Source organism: Ornithodoros turicata, chromosome 4 (genome assembly GCF_037126465.1).
Source record: "Ornithodoros turicata isolate Travis chromosome 4, ASM3712646v1, whole genome shotgun sequence".
NCBI lineage: Eukaryota > Metazoa > Arthropoda > Arachnida > Ixodida > Argasidae > Ornithodoros > Ornithodoros turicata.
The window spans coordinates 23,447,240-23,473,163 of NC_088204.1; the positions used below are offsets into that span (position 1 = coordinate 23,447,240).

The following is a 25,924-nucleotide window of genomic DNA, read 5'->3' on the forward strand; positions in this document are numbered from 1 at the left end:
CCTGCGATGAACCCCAAGAACACGTTGACATCCCTCACTCATTCTGAGGATGTCACTCTGGGACAGAAATGACATCCTGAGAATATCCCCATAGGATCCTCAATTTGTTAGAAAAGTGTTAAAATGAGACTCAGGATATGATCCTGGGGTCAACATCTGGGGACAAAAATGGGATAGTCTCAGGAGTACTATAGGATCATGTCCTTCTGCATGTAGCTATTGTGAACCTTAAGCAGACGTTTACAGTAGAAACCAACTCTCTTATTTTAAGATTTTCAACCTCGGTCAACAGCTTGTCATTTTCCATTTCACCCCTTCGATTGTTTTCGATGACGAAGAATGGGTGCCGCGGTATAAAAAGCAAAAATATAAAAGGTCCTGTGCCACTACGTCTAAGGCAGCCCACTTTGAAAGAAATATGCAGCAGTGGCATTTCCTTTCACAGACAAAACATATTCTATATATTGCTTGTCTTGCAAACTCCCGCAAGTGCGAGAGTCCTCCTAGCATCTCAGTCAAAACGAAGGGTGAGGTACCTAAGTTTAATTCAATTTCATGTATAAGCAACACTGCAGTAACGAATTCCTTGGAGTATTAGGTTACAACCAAGGTAACATCCATGTTTCCTACTTAGTTGATTTAAAACATCAATCGAAAGTCAAGCACGCCCTGTAATATGCCATCACTTTTCTGTATCTTCCACGGAAATGCTCCGTGTAGCATCCCGCCAGGGACCTTGCTCGGATGTTCAATGCAAATGTTACAATGAAAGACCTAGCAAGCCATATTTTATTGCACATTGAACCCAGTGCATGGAGTATCCATTGAAACATTCAATTTGCATTTGTATTCCTGTATTTTTGTATTCCTGTTTTCTCTTTGTAATATTTATTTGTAGTTTATACATGATCACTGTACATGCATCATCTGTACATCATATGTACATCACTGTACATGCGGGTTCGGTTGAATCTGGTTATGAAAAACAAGCCTGAACACTAATTAATCGGTGGAGGCATTGAAATGCACAACGCAGTATTAAACTAATTTACTTATCCTATATATGTCCTCCGGCTGATGGCTGCAGGACGTATGCAAATGACTATCACTGGAAGATCCTATGATGACATTCTCTGAATCTCCTCCGGACATTCCACCACGGACGAGGACGCGATGACACATTCAGGATGTCTTGAGGATCGCGAGTGTTCTTGGGGAACCCACGGGGGGCATATATCCATTCATGACGTGAGCTGCCGGCTCTGCTGTGTGGGTGTATTCTATATTGTTTTTCAGGAAACAATGTCCGCATATCATGAAACACGCGTGGACTCCTCCCAATGAGCAACCTCTCCGATAGCCCAACTACCTGTCTGTATAGCAGTACGACCCCTTTTTGTGCAGCATCCGGAAAAGGGTCCATGAACGTCCTTGTGAATGGAGTGACCGTGGAACACAGTGCAGACATCAATCGACCAACTCAAGAGACATCTTTGTATGTATTCAATAAAGATGTGTCCGTAAAAAAACACAGTCTCGTCAAAGTTATTCAGACTGTTTAATGCATTGCATTTCAATAACCAAACGGTATTTCAATAAATCTGTGACAAAATTCACGATGTAGACTGCCTGCAAATGACGCTGCTTCTGCAGGGCGTACTTAATATGAACAATGGCACAAGCGAGAAGGTCCACGATGTCTCCAGAGATGTAGTTGAATTTGGTGTTGGTCGAGCTTACAAATTCGCTCATCACCCCCAGGGGTCCATCCGGAACCGTTATGCGGACGTTCTTGTAATGGGCGTAGACCCGACACACCATCTCCTGCTGCGGCCCCGGAGATATCTCTCCTATATTCCCAAAACCCACCATGTCTATGACGTAGCGGAAAGCTTGACGAGCTCGTTACGGGGGCTCTTCTTGTTGAAACATTCATCCTTCACTTCTTTCCAAGAAGCGTGGATATGGGGTCAATTTTGTAAAGCATGGTAGCTGAACATTTTCACGTATTGATGACGCGAGCGCAGTGCGTGCTGCCCTTACACAGCGTTTTCAAATAAACATACGCAAAGAAATGAGAGCGAAACCGAAACGGAGAAGCAACCCGCTGCCGCTAGGAGCGTGAACGCAGTGGAAAGAGAGAGCAAAACCAAAACGGGGAGCGCCCGCGAGGAGATGACCACTTGATACCGGCCGCAGAGGGCGCTGCGAGAGTGCGCGCGCACGCATGCATAGCGGCGAGGCGCTCAAGTCACTTGCACACTGGCTCTCATGGAGTGAGAGTGTGCGGTCGGTCGCTCCGCCGTCTCCGCACCAAGTTAGTTGGGACCTGGCTGTCATCGGGATCAGACGCACCTTCGCCGCAGAGGAAAAGGTGAGTGATTTGCCGTGGCCGATGTTTGTGCGTTGTTTTACTGCGCTCGTGTTAAGCCTTTTGTCGCATGTTTGCCGTAAAGGATATTCCCTGTACGTGCATATTTAGACTTGTTTAGCAGTGACCCATAGCGGCCTTTTGTTCGTGTTGACGCACGTTTAGCGTTTTGTGGTTGTCGCCTTGTGTTAGCCGCGTAGCATTTAGCGGTGATGCTCTGGTTAGGCCTAACCGGTCGCCCTAAGCCTTTTCCCCAATCTGTACTGTTTTCTCAGTGCTGTTTAGGAGTAGCGGTTAGGCCTTTTCCCCACACTCTCACATGCTTAGACTTGTTGAGCAGTGTTGCAATTTTACCTGCCGCTAGTATCTTGTTGTTCTCAGTCTTTCTGGCATGGCTATGATGGTGGCGTCATCTGGTGTGATGCCTTGCAACTAGGTGGCCACCTGTCATCGATCTCTGCAACTACCGGCCGCCAACAAGCAACATGGCGGGCGCTGGTCACTCTGGCGCTCCGGAGCGGTTTCTTCCCCACGACATCGTTGATTTTCGAATAAATTGTTTCTCTCCACTCTATTTCTATGTATTTTTTTCTTTTTTATGACCACGATTATCCGGAAACACACAACTGGTCTGGACAGGAGTTAGATGCTCCCCAATTAGTGTGGTGACTCCCTGGAGGGTGCTCATTAGTGGGGGTCCCAATTAACTCTAATTGCTAATTAAATCGTGTTTAAGCCAGTTGTGTGTTTCCGCATAAACGTGGTCATTCCATACTACTGTTGTCATATTTTGGATAAACGCGCTTTGCGTTGATCTGAAGTCTCCCTCGTGCACAGACACACTTACGCTTCAACTGGACACTTCCTTCGCCCACAAATGCCTGCGCCGGCGTGCATGGCGTCCGACTTCTCTCATGGTGGATTTATCCGCGCTTCAACACGTGTGGGAAATTCCACCTCAAATCCTATACCGACCCGTCTGACCACCCATCTATGTCTGACCACAGCCACACAGCAGTGTACAAGTTAACGACCAGTGAAGATGTATATTTGCTTACACGCAATTCTGCCCTGTTTGAGCTCTGTATAGTGTAGCCTGTCTGCTATGCGCAATGCTGCTGTTGTGAATGGATGGGCCACTCCTTCAGCTTCATCTTGTCTCTTTTTCTCTCTGCTTCGTGCTGCACACGTTAACTCCAAGCAGTAGCCAATGAGTGCAGGGCCAGGTCACGTGGCTCAGTGGCTAGCGTGTTGGCCATGTCACGTCGAGACTGGTAGGTACCCAGGTCCGAATCCTGGTGTCGGCTGTGCTGCCTAAGGCTTTTCCTGGTTTTTTTTTTTTCAGACGGTTTCAGACATATGTCGACACAGTTTCGTTAGAAGTCGTCCCAGGATGCACATTCCCTCAGGGCGTCAGTCGTGACGTTGCCCACCTATGTGAGACCAACAACGGCGACCCCTTTCACCACGACCACCAATGAGTGCAGGCCTTACGCGGCGGCGTACCTTGCCTCAAAAACACACAAAAAAAACACGCAGTGGCTTCGCTCATAAATGTTATTGCACTTAAAAACTGCCAGATATGATGCCAGTTATATGAAATGAAGGACAGCGGCATCATCCTTCACAAGTCTTGCATCGGTCTCCTGTATGGGTCCTGATCGCCGCAGCTTCGGCACATCTCGCCAGTGCTTGTGCAGCGCGAGGTGCGCGAAGCTCTTCAGAAGACGTATACTTCTTAGGACGGACCATAATGAGGCAAATGCCACAGCGAACGTGACTCTCCAAAATGAGTGATCTGCCGTCTTGCAACTTTCTTCTCCTCTTCCTTTCTTCTCTTCTGTGTTTTCGCGACGCGACATACGGGACAAGAATGACCTGAAATTGAGCCCTCAACAGCAGTTGCTGTAAAATATTTTCCTAATACATACACGAAACATAGTTTATTTTACTTTGACTATTCATGCGTTTTATGTGCGGGGGGGGGGGGGTACTGTTGGGCAGACGAGCGGTCTCCCTGCCTATGCTGGCGGCATGTTGCTCGGGAGAGAGCGAAAAGAGAGGGAGCGGAAGGAGAGTTATATTCATTGCTAGTAAGCATCATGTGTTCCTATAGCCGTCCGTTTGGGTCGTCGACCTTGAAAAGGTTTAGAAGATGGGATAGCGGGGGGGGGGAGCTATGTTTAATAGAGTGAAAGGAGAAAGGTAAAAATAGAAAAGAAATGTCACCCAGGCTATTGGCCAGGCTCTTTAGAAGAGCTCTTTGGATGAGTTTCCGATAATAGACATTGCCACGGGGATAGAGTATCTCATCGAGTTCCGATTTTGGTAGTCCTTGTTAACGTACTCCTCCCTTCCTTTTAATAAATGTACATCCCCCCCCCCCCGTGTTCCTCCTTTTCACTTTCCCCACAGTGTGGGCATCGGCCTATGGTACGACCGAGCTTGAAGACGTGGGTGCGTGTGTATAGGCACTGCGAGAACGGATGCGGAGAAGGAGCGAAGCCTCGACCCATAGAGGCCACCAGTAGCACAGAGTGGTAGTGCAGAACCGTCTCTCGTGCGCTTGTCAGGGTGCTGCATCCACACATACGCCCTAGTTCATTTCGATCCGTAGAGGTTCCTTGGGGGGAGCTTTGACTTTCGACCTGGTCCTCGCAGCTGCTTTTGCAGGAGTCAGCGTGGTCATTGCCGGAGTATGTGCATCCGAGGGCCTTTTCTGCGCAGCAGCCTCTTTAGTAGTGGTGTTTGATGAGAGAAATAGCGCCCAGTGAGTCCGTCATGTTGACAATGTTGAGAAAGTTCCGGTCATATCTGCAGCCTTCAGCACTTCTGCTTTTGCTAGCAATTCCGTGTCTGTCGATGTTAGCTCACCGAGGAGACTTTCTGCCCAATTGAGCTAGAGCAACGGTATGCAGGATGCGGTAGCACTTTTTCCTGCGTGTTTGTTTACACTGGCATCTGTCTAAACGTGCGTGGCATGACCATGGTTTAATATGGGCATCGGGAAAAAAACTGTTTGGGTGGGCTCTCTGAGCGGGTGCATTGGAGTACTTAGTGTAAAAATTGACAACTAGTATTTTCATTTCACTTACTCAGTACTTGACTGCTGAGGAAAGCAAAAGGCGTGGGTTAGGTTTGTCCCATTCTGTATGCCGCGGGCTAGCTGGCACACGGTCACCTCTGTAGAATTCTGCGAGACTTTCTCAGAAACGAAGGGGTTCTGAAAAAGAAAGAAAAAAACTGGCACACGTCCTTGCACCATAATTGAGGCACTTACGGATGAGTTGGCCGAAAGAAGTAGCCAGGTTATTGGTACCTTTAAGTGCGATAGCATCTCGCTCAATATTCGCTCGCAAGAGAGGAAATAGCTACTTAATATACAAAATCTAGACTTTCGTGACTTACACAGAACTACACTTAGCTGCAGAGAAGTGTAGCATCTGTACGGAACTATATATTTATATACCAGCAGCCGTATTGCTGTTTTGAATAACGTTGTATGTCTTAATCATGGTATGTATGTATCAGGTTTGTATCAGCCTTATGTGTGTATCAGTGTCCTTAAAGGAGCATGGAGGACGCCTCAAACTTCTTCTTCCTCTTTTTTTCTTTTTTTGTTTACGTTGCGCAAATTACCCACAGAACCAGTAACCGCCCCTGGACATCCGACATGGGTCCGAGCATCCGCAGCCTGACGTGAACATCCATTGAACGCCTCCTGGACACGTTAGTTGGGATGCTCCAACGAGTATACGCAGCAGACGTCCCACATATATTACCCTGTGGACACCATGCGCACCCCATCCGCACTGTGTCTACAAAGAGCCGTTTGAGCACCCCTTTTCGCTCTTCAACCTCCGCCTCCTTCTTCTCTCCCGCTCTGCCGTCTGACTGCGTCGCCGCCAAAGGAGAAATCTGCGCAGAGGGCTTGTTTTTTCGCAACGCGCAGAAGAGAGAGTCACGTGATGCCATAGCCCGTTGTGCGGATGATTTGAAACGCTGCTGGAGAAACATGGCGGCTCTGCAATGGCTTGGAGTAATACGGTAATTTTCAACGCGAATGGCACCAGTACAGCTTGAATTTTGTGAAGAGTTAGGTGAATATGCCTTGTAGGTAACGGATTCTCCATCGGGGGCCACTATCTACCTCCGAAACAGGTAAACGGCCGTGGTGCCTTTGTTTGTTAGCGCTCGCGTTTCAGACTCCTTTGTTCTTCAAGTCGCTTTAGCCCACTGCCTAGTGAAAGAAAATCAATCGATCCTAGCTGAGCTTGTAATATAGGAATATTAGCGCGTGTGTGCTAGTTTTATTTTGTGATCCACTCACTGTGTTCTTGATGTTCTTTCAGGCTTAAACGGCTATACCGCTCAGCATCGGCCATTCATTGCTGTGTGCGTCTCAGCGTCTCCCAGAGAGTGTGGGATGTTTTTTCTGTGAGCAGTCTTGGAATTGTTTACTGTCTTATACGTTACAGGTAAGAATGCTAGGTAAACGCTCGAATGCGTACGTGCCAAAAGCAGAGACCGATGATGCCTGTATTATTTCTGTCGTTTTTATCAGTGTGCCTCAGCGGCAGAACTTGGCCAGTGAGTTCCAGAGGCCGGAAGACGCAGAAAAGAACAATATAAAGAGACCGGTAGCCATTCATAAGCCATGAAGGAGCGTGAGGATGCAGTTGCGTCGATTCCATGCAAGATTCCAACTAACGATACGGCGAGCAACTTGGATGTTTTTTTTTTCTTGTTTACATAACGTGGCGATAATTGTAATCACGATCTGTATAAACGGGAATGATCTGGATATGGCACCTTGTCACGTTCTTTCATTATTTATACTGCTTATGTGCCTGCAGGCATGTACGAATGCACATGTAAATAAAGTCCACATAGAAATAAAGTATTTTGGGTGTAAACTTGCGTCTTTGTGTTTATCTCATGATTAAAATTACGATATTTCCATCGGCGCGCGATACCTATTGGGCCGGAATAGAGATCCTCCACAGGTCCCTCGAAGATCCGCATCGGCGGTCCTGCGACGTCCATTTCGCATAATTTTCTCTTGATTAGCACGGTAGTACGGGCGTAGTTAAAACGTAGCCGGGAGCAAATGTGTACGTTCGGGAGACGTACCAAGCATCCACAACCCGACGTTCGCTGGATATTGGTGGGCAGTTAATGGTTCTGTGGGATACGTACAGGTAAATGGCACGCAATGCACTTCCTTAGAGAAGCCCGTAATCCTATCCAAAATTTGTTCACAAGAGTGCAGTAGTCACAAACACTTTTGTTGTCGAGAAGCGTCCGCTACAGTGCGAAAGCAAGGCGACCTGTCGAATGTTCCGTGTTAGACGTTCGACATGCAGCGCAAAATGCAAGTCAGACGGCAAAAGAAAGAAAAAAGGCGCACTCCTCATTATTGGGCGGAGTGACATGACGTCACCGACTGGCAAACGATAAAAGGAGCACTCGTACTACTTGTATTACCCGTACTACCTCAGGTCTTGCAATTGTGTGATTTCAGTCAGAGTCAGGAAGCGTGGTCAGGTCGACCTCTGAGTTTTTTTTTTTTCCTTCCAATACTCAGGGTGTCCACGCTAAGTGTGAACAGATTTTTTTAAAATGTATCAATTACTTTTTGCGAGATGAAATCAATTACAATATAGCATATGCTGAAGGGCACTCCCTAGGGGGGCATTAATAGACTCCTAAGGCAATGTCTTAATTAACTTTCAATAATTAACTTTTTAATTATAAAAGCTACGAAGTTGCTCCAATGAGAACATCTGATCTCTTCGTTCACCAGATACCAAAACCGTTTTCAGAACAAAAATCCGTTCGGTAGATCGTCCGCAAAAAATTCGTGAAGGAACGCCATTTTTTCTTTATTTGGTTTATTGCGCATCTTCAAAGAAGCGGCTTTCCTTTACCCCCAGTGTGAGAGAGTGAAAGAGCACAGTGCCGCCTCATGCGTCGAAGATTAGCTTTAACTTGCGGAAACAAAAACACAAATCTATCGGGTGACTCTATCGCGACTGCCCTTATCTTGGGCTGCATTTTCTGTTTTCTTTTAATCGTTTTCCAGGACGCAAGAGCCGACCCAAGCAGCACAATGTACTGAAAGTCGGGTGCAACAGGGGTGGACGGTATGTGTCTTATCAGTGTTCTTTAGTTTCACGAGTTTGTTCAAGGCCTTCCGCCTACCCGTCCACCCCTATTGCACTCGACTTTCAGTACATTTTGCTGCTTGGGGATAGTGTGCTCTTTCATCCTCTCGTATTGGGGGTGAAGGAAAGACGCGTCTCTAGAGATTCCCAATGAATAAAATAAAGAAAAAATGGCGTTCCTTCACGAATTTTTTGCGGACGATCTATCGAACGGATTTTTGTTCTGAAAACGGCTTTGGTATCTGGTGACCGAAGAGATCAGATGTTCTCATTGGAGCAACTTCGTAGCTTTTATAATTAAAAAGTTAATTATTGAAAGTTAATTAAGACATTGCCTTAGGAGTCTGTTAATGCCCCCCTAGGGAGTGCCCTTCAGCATATGCTATATTGCAATTGATTTCATCTCGGAAAAAGTGATTGATATATTTTTTAAAAATCTGTTCACACTTAGCGTGGACACCCTGTATACTGAAGCCTAGTGCATAGGAGGTACATTGGCGGAGCAGATAGCTGAAAATATCTTGTAGCTGAATAAAGTACCACTTTGGGCCACTTGGTCACACAATATAAAATCGCTAAAACCAGTGCTAAAAACACTAAGAACGAAACAGGACGGACGAACTTCAGAGCGTCCGTCCTGTTTCGTTCTTAGTGTTTTTAGCACTGGTTTTAGCAATCTTGTAGCTGTTTTTTTTTTTTTTAATAATCTGCAAGAATGGCTATTTGGAGCGGTGCGCTCGCTCACAATTTTCAGACCTCGTACCTTCAGACCAACCAAGGCTATACAGTTAATTGTTTTCACACTGATTGCCGATGTGCTGTCGTACTGCTTGCTCTATCTTTGAGGTTCTAGGTTTTGCAGGTGTCTAGATTAAACAAACCGCAAAGTGGCCCCATTTGCAAAAAAAGAAAAAAAAATGCATGCTTTTTTCATTCGTATAAAACATGCTGTTGGAAAATCTAGGACCTACGTCCTGACTCCAGTTTAGTGAGGAATGATATGGCAAAAACGCGCAACTTCGGTAGCATATTCGACCACTTGTGACGTGGTTCATATTCCTCACACATATTGCTCGTAACATGCTCACATAGAGTAATGAAAAAAAATCACTTCAGAAGCGGTTCAAACATTCAAAAGTAACCCCATCATAACAACGCGTATGGCGCGGTGTCGAAGCCGTGGCAGCGTTTCATGGCGTCGTCGTTTCACGAAGGTCACACACACACAATGTGCGAATTAAGAATCTGCGCATTTCCTGCAGATCGGATGAGATAATGGGCCCTAATGCAGTGCAACGTAATCCGTTCTCCGAGTAGTTATTGGAGAGGTGCTCGGAGAGAAGAGGAGAAGGCGTCTCTTTCCGTCGCTCCAGTTGTCTTCATGCCACTGCATCTAGGCAGGACACTTTGTATCGCTGCCGCGTGTGAAAATACAAAAATCTCAGCGCTCCTTTTTTTAGTTCGTGTTAGCGCCGCGAAACAACTGCAGCTATGAGCGGCGTAGAGATGCGGACAAATGGAGAGAGGGCAGCAGGAATGAGTGGGGGACAGAGGGATTGATATGCGTCCTGGGCCGACTTCAGGGGAACTGTGCCGACATTCGTCTGGAAAGTCTCTTGAAAACCCAGGAAAAAGCTCAGACAGCACAGCCGGTGATGGGATTCGAACTCGTGTCACCTCCCAGTCTCGGCGTGGAAAGCGATCATCCTAACCATTATGCCACGTGGGCTGGTCAGCGCTCCTTTGTAAGGGCATATAATGAACAGAGCTCGTAGTAGTGTGTTCTGTGCGAACTATGATGGTAAGCACTGCAGTGGTTAGGAGCTACCAAGCAAAAGGTGGCAAAGTGGCTGTTTTCTGCAACGGGACACGGGAAGAGTGGATGCGACGGTGTCGGTGGCGTAGTTAAGCACAATGCCACACTGCATAACCGGAGACGCACGGCAAATACAGTAATTAGAAATGCAAAGCTGTCCGGTATTCGGATGCTTCATCTGGCGGCACAAGGCATCACAAACTTCCGTATAAGAAAAAAAAAAAAAAAGAAAATGAAAACGGACTTACGGAGCGTACCTCCTGTCTTTGTGCATTGATATTTGAACTATGTTTCGTAATAGATCTTATAATCCAGGACTTGGCTGTCTCAAATTTAACATAAAGTCACGAAGGCACCAAACTCCGCTGCCCGCTCTCTCTGCGCCGGTCACGAGCCTACAACGGCAGGGGTGCGCAAAAAGCCGAAAAATTAACTGCAGCCACTTCTGCTGTAATTTTTTTTCACTACGCTGTGTGTGCTTATTGTGAACCCCATGTGTAAGGTATATAACCCACGTCACGAGTGGGCCAATATAGAAAATACGCTATCCGAAGTTGTTTGTGAGGACGTATGTCAGAGATTTTCCATCAACGTGTTTTATGCGAATCGAAAGATCATTTCAAATATATCTGTTAATTAGTCCCTTAATTAAGAATAAATACGGTTTCCTAATAGCAGCCCCGTCGAGTAATCCAATGGCGAAAGTAAAAGCGTCCTAAGGCAACTCCCCTTTTCATGAAAATTTATTGCAGATAAAAGGAAACACCCTGTATATTGGAACGAAAAAAACCTGTCAGGTCGACCGGACTACTTTGCCTGACTCTTTTTGAAATCACCCAATTCTAGGTTCTATACTCCTCCTGAGATATTTTTATTTCGAGCTTTTCTATGTTCCTTTAATGGTGTAAATTCTATTTATCCCATACCGGGAACGGCCCCTGAAGGGTTAGTCTAGCAATCATCATACATTTTGATAGAATCATGAATATTCAAGAGTGCGTATATCCCGCCCCAGAGCCGTATATTAAAAGGGAGTCTGGCCATTGGGAGGAGTCACAAAAAGAGGCTCGACTTGTCAATCACAGTTTCGCTCCACGGATTGGTTTGCTCTTTATCAAGGGGGTCGCCATGACACCTTACTGCCACCCAAAATGGCGACGAAAACAAGTGCAGTGAAGCGGGGATTTCGTGACAAAAAAATTTTCACAGACTACTCTGATTTTACGCTGCAAATGTACATCCTCATATGCGTTTCTCGGAAATAAGTTTCAACTTATGCTCATCCACCGATATCTAACTGAAAATAATACGTTTTGTCCTCGGTGTTTGGCCTAGTGAACACGGCGATCACAACGGTATCATAACAAAAACGGCACTGTGCTTTACAATTTTGAATTTAATTACTGAATCTGATGGATATAAACGTGCTTGCCATTTTTATTCCAACTATTCATAAAGATAAGTGTAAAAATCGTACCGACGACAGGATGTGCAGCAGCAGGTGGTTCTGCGGCAGCGGTACAACGACGGAAGCAGACGACAATTCCCGACGTGCCTTACGCTCCCTAGGTGGCGTTCATCAAATTTGCACCAAAACGCCACTAGTTTTGCAGATTGCGAGAGGTATCCGTTTTAATCCCATCCAATCCACTTGCCACCCAAATTGGCGCTGCCCATATTGGATACGGGGACAAATAGTAAGGATAGGTTTATTGATAGCGCCCCATATTTCAAGACTTCATTGGTCGGAAAGCTGAAAAAGTGGGTGGAGCTTCAGGTATAGGCATGACCCATTAATGGCCAGACTCCCTTTTAATATACGGCTCTGTCCCGCCCCAAAGTTCGCATACTGGTAGTAATTTGTCTGAAGTTTCATTGTAACATTTTGCAAGCATTATGGTCATGTATAGAAACAATTAAAAATCGAGCTATATCTCACCCCATCACTCTAAATCTTTTTACATCTTAAAGGGTGTAGACCCAAATGTGCGGGGCATGCACGTTTTCAGGTGTAGTTAACACCGTCAACATTGTTAGGGGGTAATCATGTGGAAGGGTGTAATTCTCAACGCCGAATCAGAAAATACGCAGAAAATGTTGTCAGCTTGATGCGAAAAACAATTTCTTTCGCATCCAGCTGACAACACTTTCTGGGTATATGCCCAGGATCATCTAGGAATGAAGTGTATTTGTATGTCATCTTGATAATCACCAAACGAACATGTCTATAAAATCATGTTTCACTGCATCTAAAGTATTCAGTAAAAGTTGCTTGCAGCATGTTTATAGGTAACTGGTGAACTCTATGAGATCAACTATGTGTATAAGAATGTAAGGTTAAGGAAATATACATGTATACGGCTATATATATAGGCAACTTAAGGATAGTTCAATTCACCAGAACACACTTCAATGAGCTATATGAAAAATGGTATGCATGGCTTGTTATATGCTCTGAATTGTGTGTGTTTTTTTTTTTTTTTTTCTTTACTGAAAACTGATGGAACAAGAGAGGTGTCACTTGAACAGGTAACAGAATGTCACGTAAGAAAGCTTCTGTAAGAAGTGTCACGATTGATAGCTTTGCAGTTTCAGCAAGTTGTGTAAAAGAAATTCCTGAAAATGACTTGCCGGTATTTTCAGAGATCTTCGGAATATATGTTGTAAATTATCAAATTCTTTTCGTTGCCCTGTGTTTAACCACCGTTGAATACGACTGCCACTTGCATGTCCATGTCGTAACCACCACTCAGGAATCCACTGTTTTGGAAAATTGGAAGAGCGTGTCACCTGACGTGCTGAACCTGCACAAACTCCCGGATGGCAGGCGCGTTATCAATCCATGTCATGCGCTTCTGTAGTGTGCCTTACTTATGTCAATTCATGTGACGCGCTCTCTGATTGCCTATGTTATTTCTTGACTGATGTCAAGCTCTCCTCAGTGTGCCTGAATTAATCCACGCCTGGCTGTTAATCACGCCATGTGTTTATTATTTCGTCATGTCGTGCGTTCTTCTTTGTTTCGTAAGTATTTTTATGTAATGTGGAAAACCTGCCCACTTCATCGTAAAACAAAACAAAAAATTACAGCTGCGCCAATAAAACACCAATCATCGTCAAAATATAATTGTTGTTGTTATGTATGCGCTCCTTTATAATATTTCCCATTCATGTCTGCAGTTTTCGATCTCCTTTCAGTGCACAAGGTAAATGTATGTTCAAGATTTCACACCCTAGAATACACCCTGTATCCCACCCTCACCGAGATTTTCCAGAAAAGCGTGTAATACACCATGCTTACACCTTCAAGAGCTCTCAAACAAAATTTTAGGGTGCACAAAGGGTGTATTGCTCCTGTGTACGGCCATTTTACACCCATTTTACACCTTTAGGGGTGTGAAAAGATTTAGAGTGACAGGCATTTATTTTCAATGGCCGATCAAACCGCCATTTTTTTGCTTGTGATGTGATTGGTAAAGAAAAAACAGGGGAGTGTGAGTTTTGACGAAGTCGAACTGGCTGCCCCACTACACTTACACACAGAAAGTACAAACAGATGATGAGATGATGAAAAAACAAAGAGATGATGTCCAGAGAAGAACAGAGATGGTGATGGAGTTCAACATGTAGTTCATAGGGTTACCAAGTGACCGTAAAATGTCGAAGGCAAAGTAAAAAGAATCGATGGCGGCACACACAGCACACAGTCAGCATGTCATAGAATGTCCATAAGCCCGGTTGTATGTAGAAAATCTTCAAGTGCCCTCAGCGCCTTGTCGGACGACGTAGGACCTAACACAAGGCTCGGGTTTTTTGCCTGTGTCTGGTTGATTTTCGTATCACCACACACAAGTGGGGCCAGCATACAAAACAAGAGGATTAGTGCGTAACGTCAGCATGTCGTATTGCTGTACGCAGTGCAACCTCTGTATGGTGATGTGAATTTGAAGCAGAGAGGAGGGAAAAATCTCCCTGTTGATAATAGAAATAGTCGATAATAGGTACCTGTTCCAAAGCCTGGGAAACTAAAATCCGAGTTATTGTCATACCGGCCGATATCACTGACATCTTGCATAACCAAACTCGCCGAACGCCTTCTGCATCGAAGAATTGCTTGATCTCTGGAAGGAAATGACTACTCCCTGACACTATGAAAGGCTTCCGCAAAGACCTGGGAGCCCCGGACACACTGCTGGACCTGATATACGATACGGATGATGCAGCAAAACGCGGGGCACACGCACTGCCGCGGTATTTTTCGTATCACCAGTCACCGTGCCTTCAATATGGTTTCAACACAAAGCGTCCTCGACGCACTAACAACAGTAGGCATTGGCGGACGTGCAGTGCGCTTCGTCTGTGGTGGTCCGTGGACGACGATGAAGACGTCCCTGTGCTAGCACGCGCCACTGCGCCTGCTAGCTAGTTCTACCGGAACTGTCCTATAGCGTGAGGCCACGGCCTGCCCGCCATGATCCGGTCAGGACTCATGAAGAGGAACACCACCTCCTCTACATTTGGTGACCCGAACAACGAACACCATCTTCGGCATGGGTGTAGTTCCGTAGACGGGCTTATGGCTTTTTCTAATTAGCCGGAGTGTTCAGAAGAGAAATAATGCACTGAAGTGAGAGAAGACCATATAGCGAATATAAAAAAAAACAAGAATTACAAGAATTTGTGGTCTAGAAGTTATTTTATGTGCATCTGAACAACCCCATCTGACGCGCTCTTAGCGCTGGAGAAACACGGGTGTAGAATAATGGGAACCCTGATGGCTAAGATGAACAAATGTTTAATGCCCTGTTGATCGGAACACATCCTATCATAATGTGCTTGCAAAGTTGATAACATGCCCACAGCTTGATCCTCGTATTCGGCAATGGAGAGAAATTCTGAAGCGGCTTCATCTCCGGATATAAATTCTTCACACTGGACGTTGATTCGATCCAGTTCAGTATTGCTCTTCTCGAGTCTGTCCTTCAAAGACTTAACAGCCTCAACTGTGAAGTTGGGTGTGGCCAGAAGAGCACTTGCCTCACGAATGATTTTGGTGTTCTGGGCTCTACGAGATCCACGCTTTGCCTTCAGGGTCTCCATACTCGTGTAGTAACTGAAAATGAAAGCCTGTCGTCGAAGAGTATCCTCGTTGAAAAAGAGACTGGATACTGCTAGAAGGCGTCACGTCCAGATCCCGGGTTTCGGCACCAAAGTTTGTAGAATAATGGGAACCCTGATGGCTAAGATGAACAAATGCCCTGTTGATCGAGCAATGTTTTGTCTAGGAATCTTCTTCTTCCACCACCACTAGGAACAGTGGAATCACTCAGCAAGCATGCGCCATGCAACTCATCCGCGAGGCGACGTCTTCTTCTTCTTCTTCTTCTACCAATGAGATAATGGCCGTGAGCCACTAAGGGAGATTGGCCAGGACAAAAGTGGCGTGAGATGTTTGTTTATGTCTGTGCAGTAATGATGGGGACTAAGGCCATGTCGGATCCAAGTATCTTATGACATATATGACATGTGATGACATGTGATGACTAATGCAGGAACTGGATATGCACGTATGTAGGAATATGCGTATGACGACTATGCAGGGCCAAAAGGATGGCTGTATGAATGTGTGTGTGTACGTGAAAGTGTATGAGTGTAGGAAGGAAGTGACTAGAAGCGGTTGGAGAGCACGATGTAGGATGCAAGACCCGCTACCACAGCCCTATGACAGAGCGCAGTGTGTGATGCTCCGAGAGACAACACTGACGCCAATGAGAGTGGGGCTCCTAACAAGCGTAAGGGTGTCCAGATATATCTGCGGCGTAATTGGCCGAGCTGAGAGCAGGTTAGCAAGAAGTGTTCAGTTGTTTCATCCTGGCCACAGTGGGAGCAAGCAGGGGACAAAGACCGTCCAGCACGGTGGAGGTCTTCTCTTCTTCTTCTTCTTCTTCTTCTACCAATGAGATAATGGCCGTGAGCCACTAAGGGAGATTGGCCAGGACAAAAGATCTTCTTTTCCTCTTGACAGGGACGTTTTCCAACAACGGGAGTGCTAAGCCTAACGGATTCGAAACTTGTCATCTTGCGAAAGGTAGGGGGCTAAATCACCTCACTTTAGTGAGGTTAGGTTAAGTTAGGTTCTACAGATTGGGGGGGGCCTGGGGGGGCGCCCCCCCCCCCAGGCACGCACTAGGCGGTGCGGGCGTCGAGACTGTGCCTCGGGTTAGGTCAGAAAGTTCTCATCCAAGATGGGGGATTGCCTCGAAGAAACGAGCGATAAAATTCAATTTTTGTATGTTTGGTACGTTATACGACGTTGATTTTCGTTTCATTTCATCCGTAATTTTCTCATGTTTCTAGTAAAATCATCCGTTATGTGATGTCTACTTCCGTTTGTTTAAAAAAGCCATAAGCCCGGCTACGGAACTACATCCTTCGGCATAATTCGGCCCATTACCATCCCAAATTTCTGCAAGTCCACCTCCGAAGTAATCTCCGAAGGTACGGTGCATCGTTCTACCGAAGAACCGCTAGGCGACGACGTCAATCCACCGCGGCTCCACTCATCACAACGCCCAGCCGCGCAGCACCATGGTTCTACCCACCTTACTCATCTACCCAGCTCACGTCGCCAGCTCAGGTCACCAAATGTAGAGGAAGTGGTGTTCCTCTACATGAGTCCTGACCGGCGATGATGGAATGTCCCAGCGGGCAGATGCTCGTGGCCTCACGCGAGGACGGTGCCGGTAGAACTGGCTGGCAAGCACAGGGACGCCTTCATCGTCGTCTACGCTCCGCCACACGTCTATGCTTTTCTTACGGACCGGCATTTGCTGTGTGCAGAGGCTGTGTGCAGAGGCAGTGTGCTGGGCCCGCTACTTTTCAATCTCGTTATGGCAGGCCTTCCAGCAGCCATCCCTGAGACGACACCATGTATCAAGATATCCTATATGCGGACGATATCTGCATATGGGCAGCAAGCAAAAGTCTCAGTACTTTAAAACGAGTGGTGCAGAGAGTAGTCGACTCTGTGAACGATTACGTGACTGGTAGAGGTCTTCAACTATGAAACGGAAAAGCAATATTCATGCTGATTGGCCAGGAGCAGGCTGGGGACGATTTCCTCCTCTCACTTTGAACAACACGCCAGTAAAAAGGGTTAAACAACCTAATTTTTAGGGACGGTCATAGACAGTCGAATGCCGTGGGCGCCGTACACGAAGGACATCAAATTGCGTTGCCAACCCTCGCTAAATCTTACTCGGAGACTAGCAAGCCCCACTTCAGGCTGTCCACAGAACACTATGCAACTCGTTCATAGTGTCCTTACAGTGACTAGACTCATGTACGCCTACCCATACGCAAAGCTTAGTGAGTCGTCACGAAGAGTGCTGGAAGGGATTCACCTGAGGGGACTCAAAACTGCCATCGGAGTTCCTCTATGTACGAGGAACGTAGCAACGTATGCGGAAGTCTCAACATTGCCTCTTTCCCTACTAACAACCAAACAACTGCTACAACAAGTCACTAGACAGGAGAAGACAAAACCAGGAAGAGCTCTCCTTAACCGACTTAAGGACAGACAACGCTTTCGCTTTATGACAAAGCTGAGAACTCGCAGGTTGATCAGAATCCGCACAGACAGACCGCCAAAAAGCCCAGCTCCATGGACAGTACGTCAACCACATTGTAAGACGACAATTCCATAGATGAAGAACAAAGGAAATATACAAGACATAGTTGCTCGGAAGCTAATGAAGGCTACATACACGAGCACCGCGATGATTCACTACAAATATTCACTGACTCATCAATTGGCAGAAATGCTGGAAGTAGATGCAGGAGCATTCTGCATTCCAGCTCTGAAAGTAGATTGGGCAGAAGCGATCCATGAAACGACGTCGACTAGAGGTGCTGAAATGGCCGCTGTCCTGGCTGCATAATGAAAACAAAAGAAATGAATAGACAACCTGGTCCCGTGGTAATTCTATCAGACTCAAAAGCCGCCCTTCAAACAATGTCCAACAACAATGAAGACCACCCTGCTGCATTGCAAATTCTGGAAATCATAGAAGAACCAGAGAACAGGGGCCTACCTGGAACTGAAAGAGCCGACACACTAGCCAAGGAGCTTGTAATACTTCCTCCTACACTCCACGCTATTCCAAGTAACGCTGAAGCGCAAACTGTTGTAAATGAACATGTATGGCGCTTTCACCCCAATGCCAGGACAGCGATGCAAACAGCTCCCCCCTCCCCTGCATCATAAGGGGTTTCACAAGGGAAGAAATTTCTCTTCTAATGAGACTGCGAACTAGCGCCAAGGACGTCCTCTGCATCACAGGACGAAGTAAAGATGCGCCATGTAACACCTATGATGTCGAAGATTTAGAACACATCTTGCTTTACTGCAGAACATACAAACAACAGAGGAAACGTGTAATGGAAAGAATGAAGAACCTAGGTCACCCAGACCCCTTCTGGCGCCCGTCATTTACCCTACCGGGCCAATGTCAACGCGGAGGGCAATAGAACGCATAGTCCTAGATTTCATAAGGGAGAGTATAACCTCTTAGATATTCCAAGGTATATTTAAACAGGTAGCGCAACTCCCATAGGCCTCTGTGTCTTCAGAATGACGCTATGATTGAGACGGTCAGCGCCGTCCATCCGTTGCGTGGACTACTACGATTGTAAATAAATGACGTCAGAGATGACGTCACTAGTATGAATAATAAGTGGTGCATAATTAGCCATGCACGTTTATATTGGCCCACTTCGCTTGCTTTGTATTCCCTTTTCAGCGCCCAGTCAACAATACCAGACGAGAACACAGAAAAATAAAGCATATCAGGTTTAATGAATCATATCAATTCCAAATACATACGGTTATCACAGATTTTGACAACTCCAAACAGAAAGGCATCGTGATGACCATACAGAAATTAGGAAGGCTCACATAAGGCCCATTTCTCACCTAGAGCTATACGTACACCTAGTGATTAGACATTTGCATTTATTCAATGAGTGGCCGTTATAAGTCCATTGCAACAAAACACGACATCGTTGGTGCACAGTTGGTTCCTGCTAACACTCACACTATCATGGCCACTCGTCCCATGACGAAATCTTTTTTTTTCGCGGGCCCAGCAACAGGGGATGCATTGTATTCACCTGTTTACACGTGTTAATCTTGGTCTACACTACGGAGATGTGAACGTCGATTCCTGTTTAACCCAAAGAGTGTACGAACTCCGTATTACAATGCACGGACACACGGTACGGATACAGAGACGCACGGATAAACACCCCCAACTGTGACACATGCGCAAAGGAGCAGGATACGGAAATGTACTCGAGTGGTAGATGATCTTGTATATGTGCACGAGCGGGGCAACAGAAAGCTTTTTCTACATTGAAATTATGAATAACCTATTAGTACACACACAAGCGACGCCCATGTTGCAAAGTTTTTCTGTTTACAACAGTACCTCTACTGTGAACACCCAGGATCGCTCGCGCCTCTTGCTGGTGGCCTTGCCGATGGGTCTGATTTGGTATTTTCGCTAGTTTTCGCTACCAGTTTAGATATACCTTGGATATTCTCTGACAGCAAACAAGCTTGGCTTGGCTTCGCTTGGCTTTTTTCATCTCTCTCTCTCTCTCTCTCTCTGTGGCAGCTTTCCGCCCATTTCGGGAGGCAGACCGCCCTCTCTTTCTTATTTTTGTTTTCTTTCTTTCAATAAACGACACCCCCGTTGACAATGAATGGGATGAGATATTGCATGAGTTACATTTTTTTTCTCCTTTAAATGACCATAGAGCTCGTAAAGGTTCCAATAAAACTTCAGGCAAATGTCTGTCTATCTGCATAGTTTGGGATGGGCTAAATCCCGTCTTCTAGCTTACAATGGGGTGGTAGTGCTTGCCGCAGTCGCCCACGCTTAGGCGGCCAACGTGACAACTATCGCAGGTGCGTCCTAGGCAGCTTCACAGGGAACTGTGCCGACATATGTCTTACACTTGCGTGTCTTACGATGCGATCAAAATGTTTACTACACTAACCCTGTAGGCCGCGCCTACGGTACTTTATTCTGCTTTCGGGGCACTGAAAATGACCCACACGAGACGATTTAGGGCTTCTCATCAGCGCCTATTGTAATCCTTTGGACCTCTCGAAACCAAATGGACTTTTTCACACTCGCGTCGTGTCCTAATAGCAGTCCAGCGAATCACGGTCGGCGCGCGCCAAGGTACAGGCGGCGCCATATTGGCGCCATTTATTGATTGATGTAGGGACCCTCTTCGGGGTCACAGAGCATGCGCAGAAGCGTTGTGAAAAAGATCCATTGCAGTGCTACAAGCTTGAATTGGCTTGTAGCACCACGAGATAGCAGGAAAAAAGAAAGAGAAAAAGTAGCCTGATAAAATGATGATGATGAGATAGCGGGGTAGTTGCTCTTTGTGACCTATCTTCGCAATATCTAGTATGTATGTTAAAAATATTAGGAGTGAGGAATATTCGAATACCGAAGGGAATGGTGTCGTACTCGACTGGATTCCCGAATCGGATATGGAATTATGGGTTCGAATTTCGGATGGAATTATTGCGTCTTTCAAAACGACTACTATATTTAAGTGGTTCCGAAGGTGCACACGTAAGCTAGAACAAGGGCGAAGAGTTGGCATCAAACGAAGCGAGCGCCACGACGAATTCTGCTCCGTACGAATATACCGTGTGTACTACGTGCTGTACCCACGTTTTTATACGTTGACGTGCCGCATCAGTATCCGATCCTCTTGCGCTGCTTCATAATCATTCCGTTCGAAGATAATAATTATTCGCGCATACGTATAAAAATATTATCGCCGACAGCGAGAAACCCTAAGAGCTAACCCTAACCACCGAGATATACGTTGCATGTAGAACGCCTCCTATAATCAAATACTTACCGTTAGGATAATGTGAATGCCCGAATCGAATCGTGCCTTGGTCAGTACTTCCATTTGTTGAATGGTGAAGTCGGATGTGTTGGATATAGGGTACGACATTATTCGCTAGTTATGCAACGTATCTTGCTCTTGATTTGCGCCTTCAACTGATGCGCCACGCAGGCAGAGAGCTATATAACCGCTCTCTGGTATTCCAGAATTTTCTGTTGCGAGGAGAATGGCACAAAGTGATGGTATCTTTGTCCAAAGGTATACGTCAGTTATTTCCCATTATGCGATGGATAAACTGCGCAGTTTCTCGAACGCTGCATGGTTTGAATCATAAACATGCCAAGGTGCATTCAACCTAGGATATATTTGCGGGGCTGCCATTATCAAATCTATGCGTGCCGTCGGACAAAGTGAAACGCTGGAAATTCTACCCCTCCATACAAGGCAAGGATAAGTCATGGCTATCACGAAATATCGATGCTGAAAAGACTCCGAAAATAAGGTCTAAAATATTGCTGGCAGGACAGACAGCACATGTGGCGAACGCGCAACATGCATGGAACGCTTGTGGGAAAAATCACACGCAGTGGAGTGCGTGTTTGCTTTAATGAAACGTAAACATATGTCACAGTTTTCCAGCTCAACGCTGATAATAAAACTCAACAGAAAGCGAATAGTAATGGTGCAATAATAACTTTATTTTAATAATAATAACTTTATTTTTGTTGAGGTGCCCAAAAACAACCACTAGGGTCTTCTTATTGGTGCAGCACAAAGGTTATATACGAAAAACAAAGACATTCAAATACACAATAAGGCAAGAAGGTTAACAGAGAAACACAAAAGTTAAACAAAGACAATAGCACTAATACTTGTAAGAAACTCATAAGAAGGAGCGAAAATGTCAATGTCATAATGTTGTGACGCGGAGTTCAAGATTAGTTGTAAACCGTTGATTGGATGAAGCTTTGCAAAACAGTGAGGATAAAAAACAGGATGAGACCTCAGAAAACGTGAGGGCACTCGGAAGTTGATGCTCGATAGTAATTCGGGCCAGTCAATGACAGAATGTATGAGCTTATATAAGAAATGACAGTCACGAACCGTTCTGCGACGAGACAATGTGATGATAGCAAGTTTGTTCAGAATATGGTAGTAGTTGTAGTATGTGCTGCAACCAAGATGACGAAGATGAAAAACAGAGATGAAGCGTCGCTGAACGTTTTCTATCTCAGCGGTCTGAGTGATATATAGGCAGTTCCAGGCCACCCGTGCAAATTCAAGAAGAGGGAGTACAGTGGAGAAGAACAAGCGAAAGAAACAAGATGGATCCCGAAAGTTTTTAGTGATCCGCGAGATGATGCCAAGTTTACGCATTGCAGAGGTGTACAGCTGAGTTACATGCGTGTGAAAAGTTAAAGAGCTGTCAAGATGAAGGCCCAAGTCTTTAATGGACGATTCACGTCTAATATGAACAGAGTCGAGGTAGTAAGTATAACGACATGGATGCTGCTTTCTAGTGAAAGAGATGACGGCTGTCTTAGAAATGTTCAGGTTAAGTAAAATGTTTGAGCACCAACGATGAATCCGTGAAATGTCATCTTGCAGAACGCTACAGTCGTGAATCTTATCAATGACTCGAAATAACTTGATGTCATCAGCATATTGCAGGACGTGGCAGTTACGTACACATGTTGGCAAGTCGTTAACAAACATGTTACACAGTACTGGCCCCAGGGTAGATCCCTGGGGTACACCAGATGTCATGTAGTACGGATGAGAATATGCATCTTTGTATCGAACAATGTTGTACTGGCCGCAGAGATAGGAAGAAAACCATTTGCAGAGTGCAAGTGAGATACCATATAGTGACAACTTTGTGACCAATAATTCGTGAATAATAGTGTCAAAGGCCTTAGACAGATCAAAATACACAGAATCAACCTGGTTATGGTTTTCAATGTGCAAGCTAAGATAGCCAATATATGTCCCAAGTTTAGTTTCCACAGACCGGCTAGTAGTGAAACCATGTTGTGAATCAGACAGAAACGAATGAAAGTAAAAAGACAGATGGCTGAACACCACTTTCTCAAATATCTTAGAGAAACAAAATAACAAAGAGATGGGACTGTAATTGCACACCTCAGCTGGCGCACCACCTTTATGGATGGGAACAACAATGGCTTTTTTTGCAGCATGAAGGGAAAGTCGATGTGTTTAACGACTTGTTAAACAAAGCCGTAAGTATAGGGGTAAGCACTGGCTCACACCCTTTTGCAATAGAGGGGCTTAGGAATAATTCTGCACTGTCTTAGAAGAAATACTACCAGACAAGCAATGAGATGATGTGGAAACACGTGGCTGTGGCGATGATTGGTAGTGGGCAGGATGAGACCATGGAGGGAAGGATCATGGATGAGATCATGGAGGGAACATGGGTGTGGGGATGATGGGTGTTCGGCAAGATGAGACACACACACATAAACGGGATGATGCGGAGGAAACATGGGTTAGGGGATGATGGCTGCTGGGCAAGATGAGACACACGCACACATAAATAGGAGTATCATGTGGAGAGAACATGGGTGTGGGGAAGATTGGTGTTGGGCAAGATGGGACACACACGTACACAAATGGGAGGTTGATGTGGACAGAACATCGGTGTGGGGAAGGTGGGTTTTGGGCATGATAAGTCAAACACACGGACGCATATATGAAAGGGATAATGATGTAGAGGGAACATAGGGAGGTCTATAATGTAAAAGAACAATTGTAATAACATGTACAAACGTAATAAAACTAGCAATTGTTTTAATGCCTATAAGGCTTCCCAGTCTCTAAGTTTCTTCATTACTTGTAGCGTGTGTATATATGAGATAATGGTGTGGAGAGTGAGGAGTCCATAATGTAAACGCCTGAGTCTGGGCTCACAGAGGGACGACACGAACACTACTCGAACTAGCAAAAGTTTACTATTCACAAGATAACCATGTACTTACAGGGTGTCCCAGGAAACGTGATCATTGATTTATTATAAAAAAAACTACACCACCTAGAATCATGCGGTCAATGGCATTTGTTCTTACTGGGTTTTGCCACCTCCTGATGTGAATGTCGTGTAACGGAAGTTTAATTGTGTAAATTTTTGCGAGCTTAAGTCGGAAATTTGCCTAGTAAAGGTCACTTTTTACCCCACCAATGTGAAGAGTGTGTCTAATTTACTCAAATTAATGGTAATTAACAGGGAGCTATCCCATCGGAAAAAATAGCCAAACATCATGCTGGACCGCGCGACGGGAGCCGCACCCGCCAGACACGCGTTGTCATCCCATGCCAGTGGCGTTTCTGAATCTATCCGCCGGGCTTTGCTTCGGTTGGATATCAGGACTACGTTCAAACCGCACGTTAAAACTTCGAAGTGTCATATAGAAACCGAAGGACCCTGTCCCCCAGGAAGACCAGTCTGGAGTAGTCTACAAAGTACAATGCCAAGACTGTGACATGTGCTACATTGCGAGACAGGCAGAAAACGGAACACTCGTTTCAAAGAACATAAACGGGACATAAACAGCGCGACCCACGCCACACGGTTTAAGACGGAGCTTACAGAGCATTGTTGGGACACGGGACACTGTTTCGACTTCGACAACGCAGTGATCTTGGCTCGCGAACAAAGACGGGGACCCAGGAAGCTTCTAGAGTCATGGCACATACGTGGTGACCCCTCGGTTTGTAACAAAAAACGTGGCCCCCTTCCCGAACAATACTCCCATCCCCTTAAATAGCGACCGGTTGTATAATCTGTCATCCAGTTTGGCACTGATGATGTCCGTCGCATGACGGACGAAACGTCTGAGTAAAACTTGTTATTTTGTTATGTTAAGCCGGAGTTCTCTACTTTTTTGTCCAGTTACATCATGCTCTATAGAGCATTCTGCGAGAGCTCCGTATACGGGGCTCCCACAGAATAGCGCACGATGAATTTTTCAGCGCAATCTTTGTGAGCCCGACGAAAGGAGGTTCGAAACCCAGCCCACCCCGGCATCGCAGAAAGAGATAACACAGGCACGACTTATCACGTCCGAGTTTCGCTGCGATAACGCTTTCCCTCTCCCAATTGACCTTGACCTTTCCTTTCAATAAATATATATCCCCCCCTCTCCCAATTTTAGGAACCGTTACATTTTCCACTATCACTCTGGGTGCGTTCCAAAACCTACTCCCGTCAACTCGGGAGTAGCTCTCTACCCGAAGCACCGTTCCAAAACCGGGTGGAGTAACTCGACGACGTCACTACCCGCGTTCCAAAACAAGGTGGAGTAACCAGAGAGTTAACTCGATTCAAATCTCATCCGAAGGCCGGTCAGGGAGGGTTCGCTGGAGTAATGACGTCATGCTTTTGTCGTCTGCTCTTTTCCGCGAAAGCGCGGTATCGAAGCCAGTTGAACGTGTGGTTGGCGAAAAGCCTCGACCTCCACGACGGGTTATCAATAGACAACTGGACACCGAAATGGCAACACTCTTCCGATGCGGATTGTGCGACATGCTTTTTGGGGACCAGGCGAACGCCTAAAGACATGTGAGCCGGATACATTTCCCGGGGGACAAGGTGAGTCTCGCTGGTGCGCT

The 25,924-nt window shown here is 45.8% G+C and overlaps 1 protein-coding gene across 3 annotated transcripts in view; it reads right to left on the minus strand.

Annotated features, from left to right (window-relative positions):
- Positions 1–21,510, minus strand: part of LOC135391325 (uncharacterized) — a 686,593-nt gene extending 665,083 nt beyond the window's left edge. For 2 of the 3 annotated variants that reach the window (XM_064621564.1, XM_064621561.1), the window contains exons 1-2: positions 21,305–21,486; positions 5,467–5,594 (exon numbers count right to left, since the gene is read on the minus strand). In XM_064621564.1, the coding sequence (XP_064477634.1) occupies positions 5,467–5,594; positions 21,305–21,403 (227 nt within the window). In that variant the 5' untranslated portion in view covers positions 21,404–21,486. Of the gene's footprint in view, positions 1–5,466; positions 5,595–21,304 lie in introns of all 3 variants that reach the window. The other variant, XM_064621560.1, reaches the window with a different exon arrangement.
- Between the last annotated feature and the right edge of the window lie 4,414 nt (positions 21,511–25,924).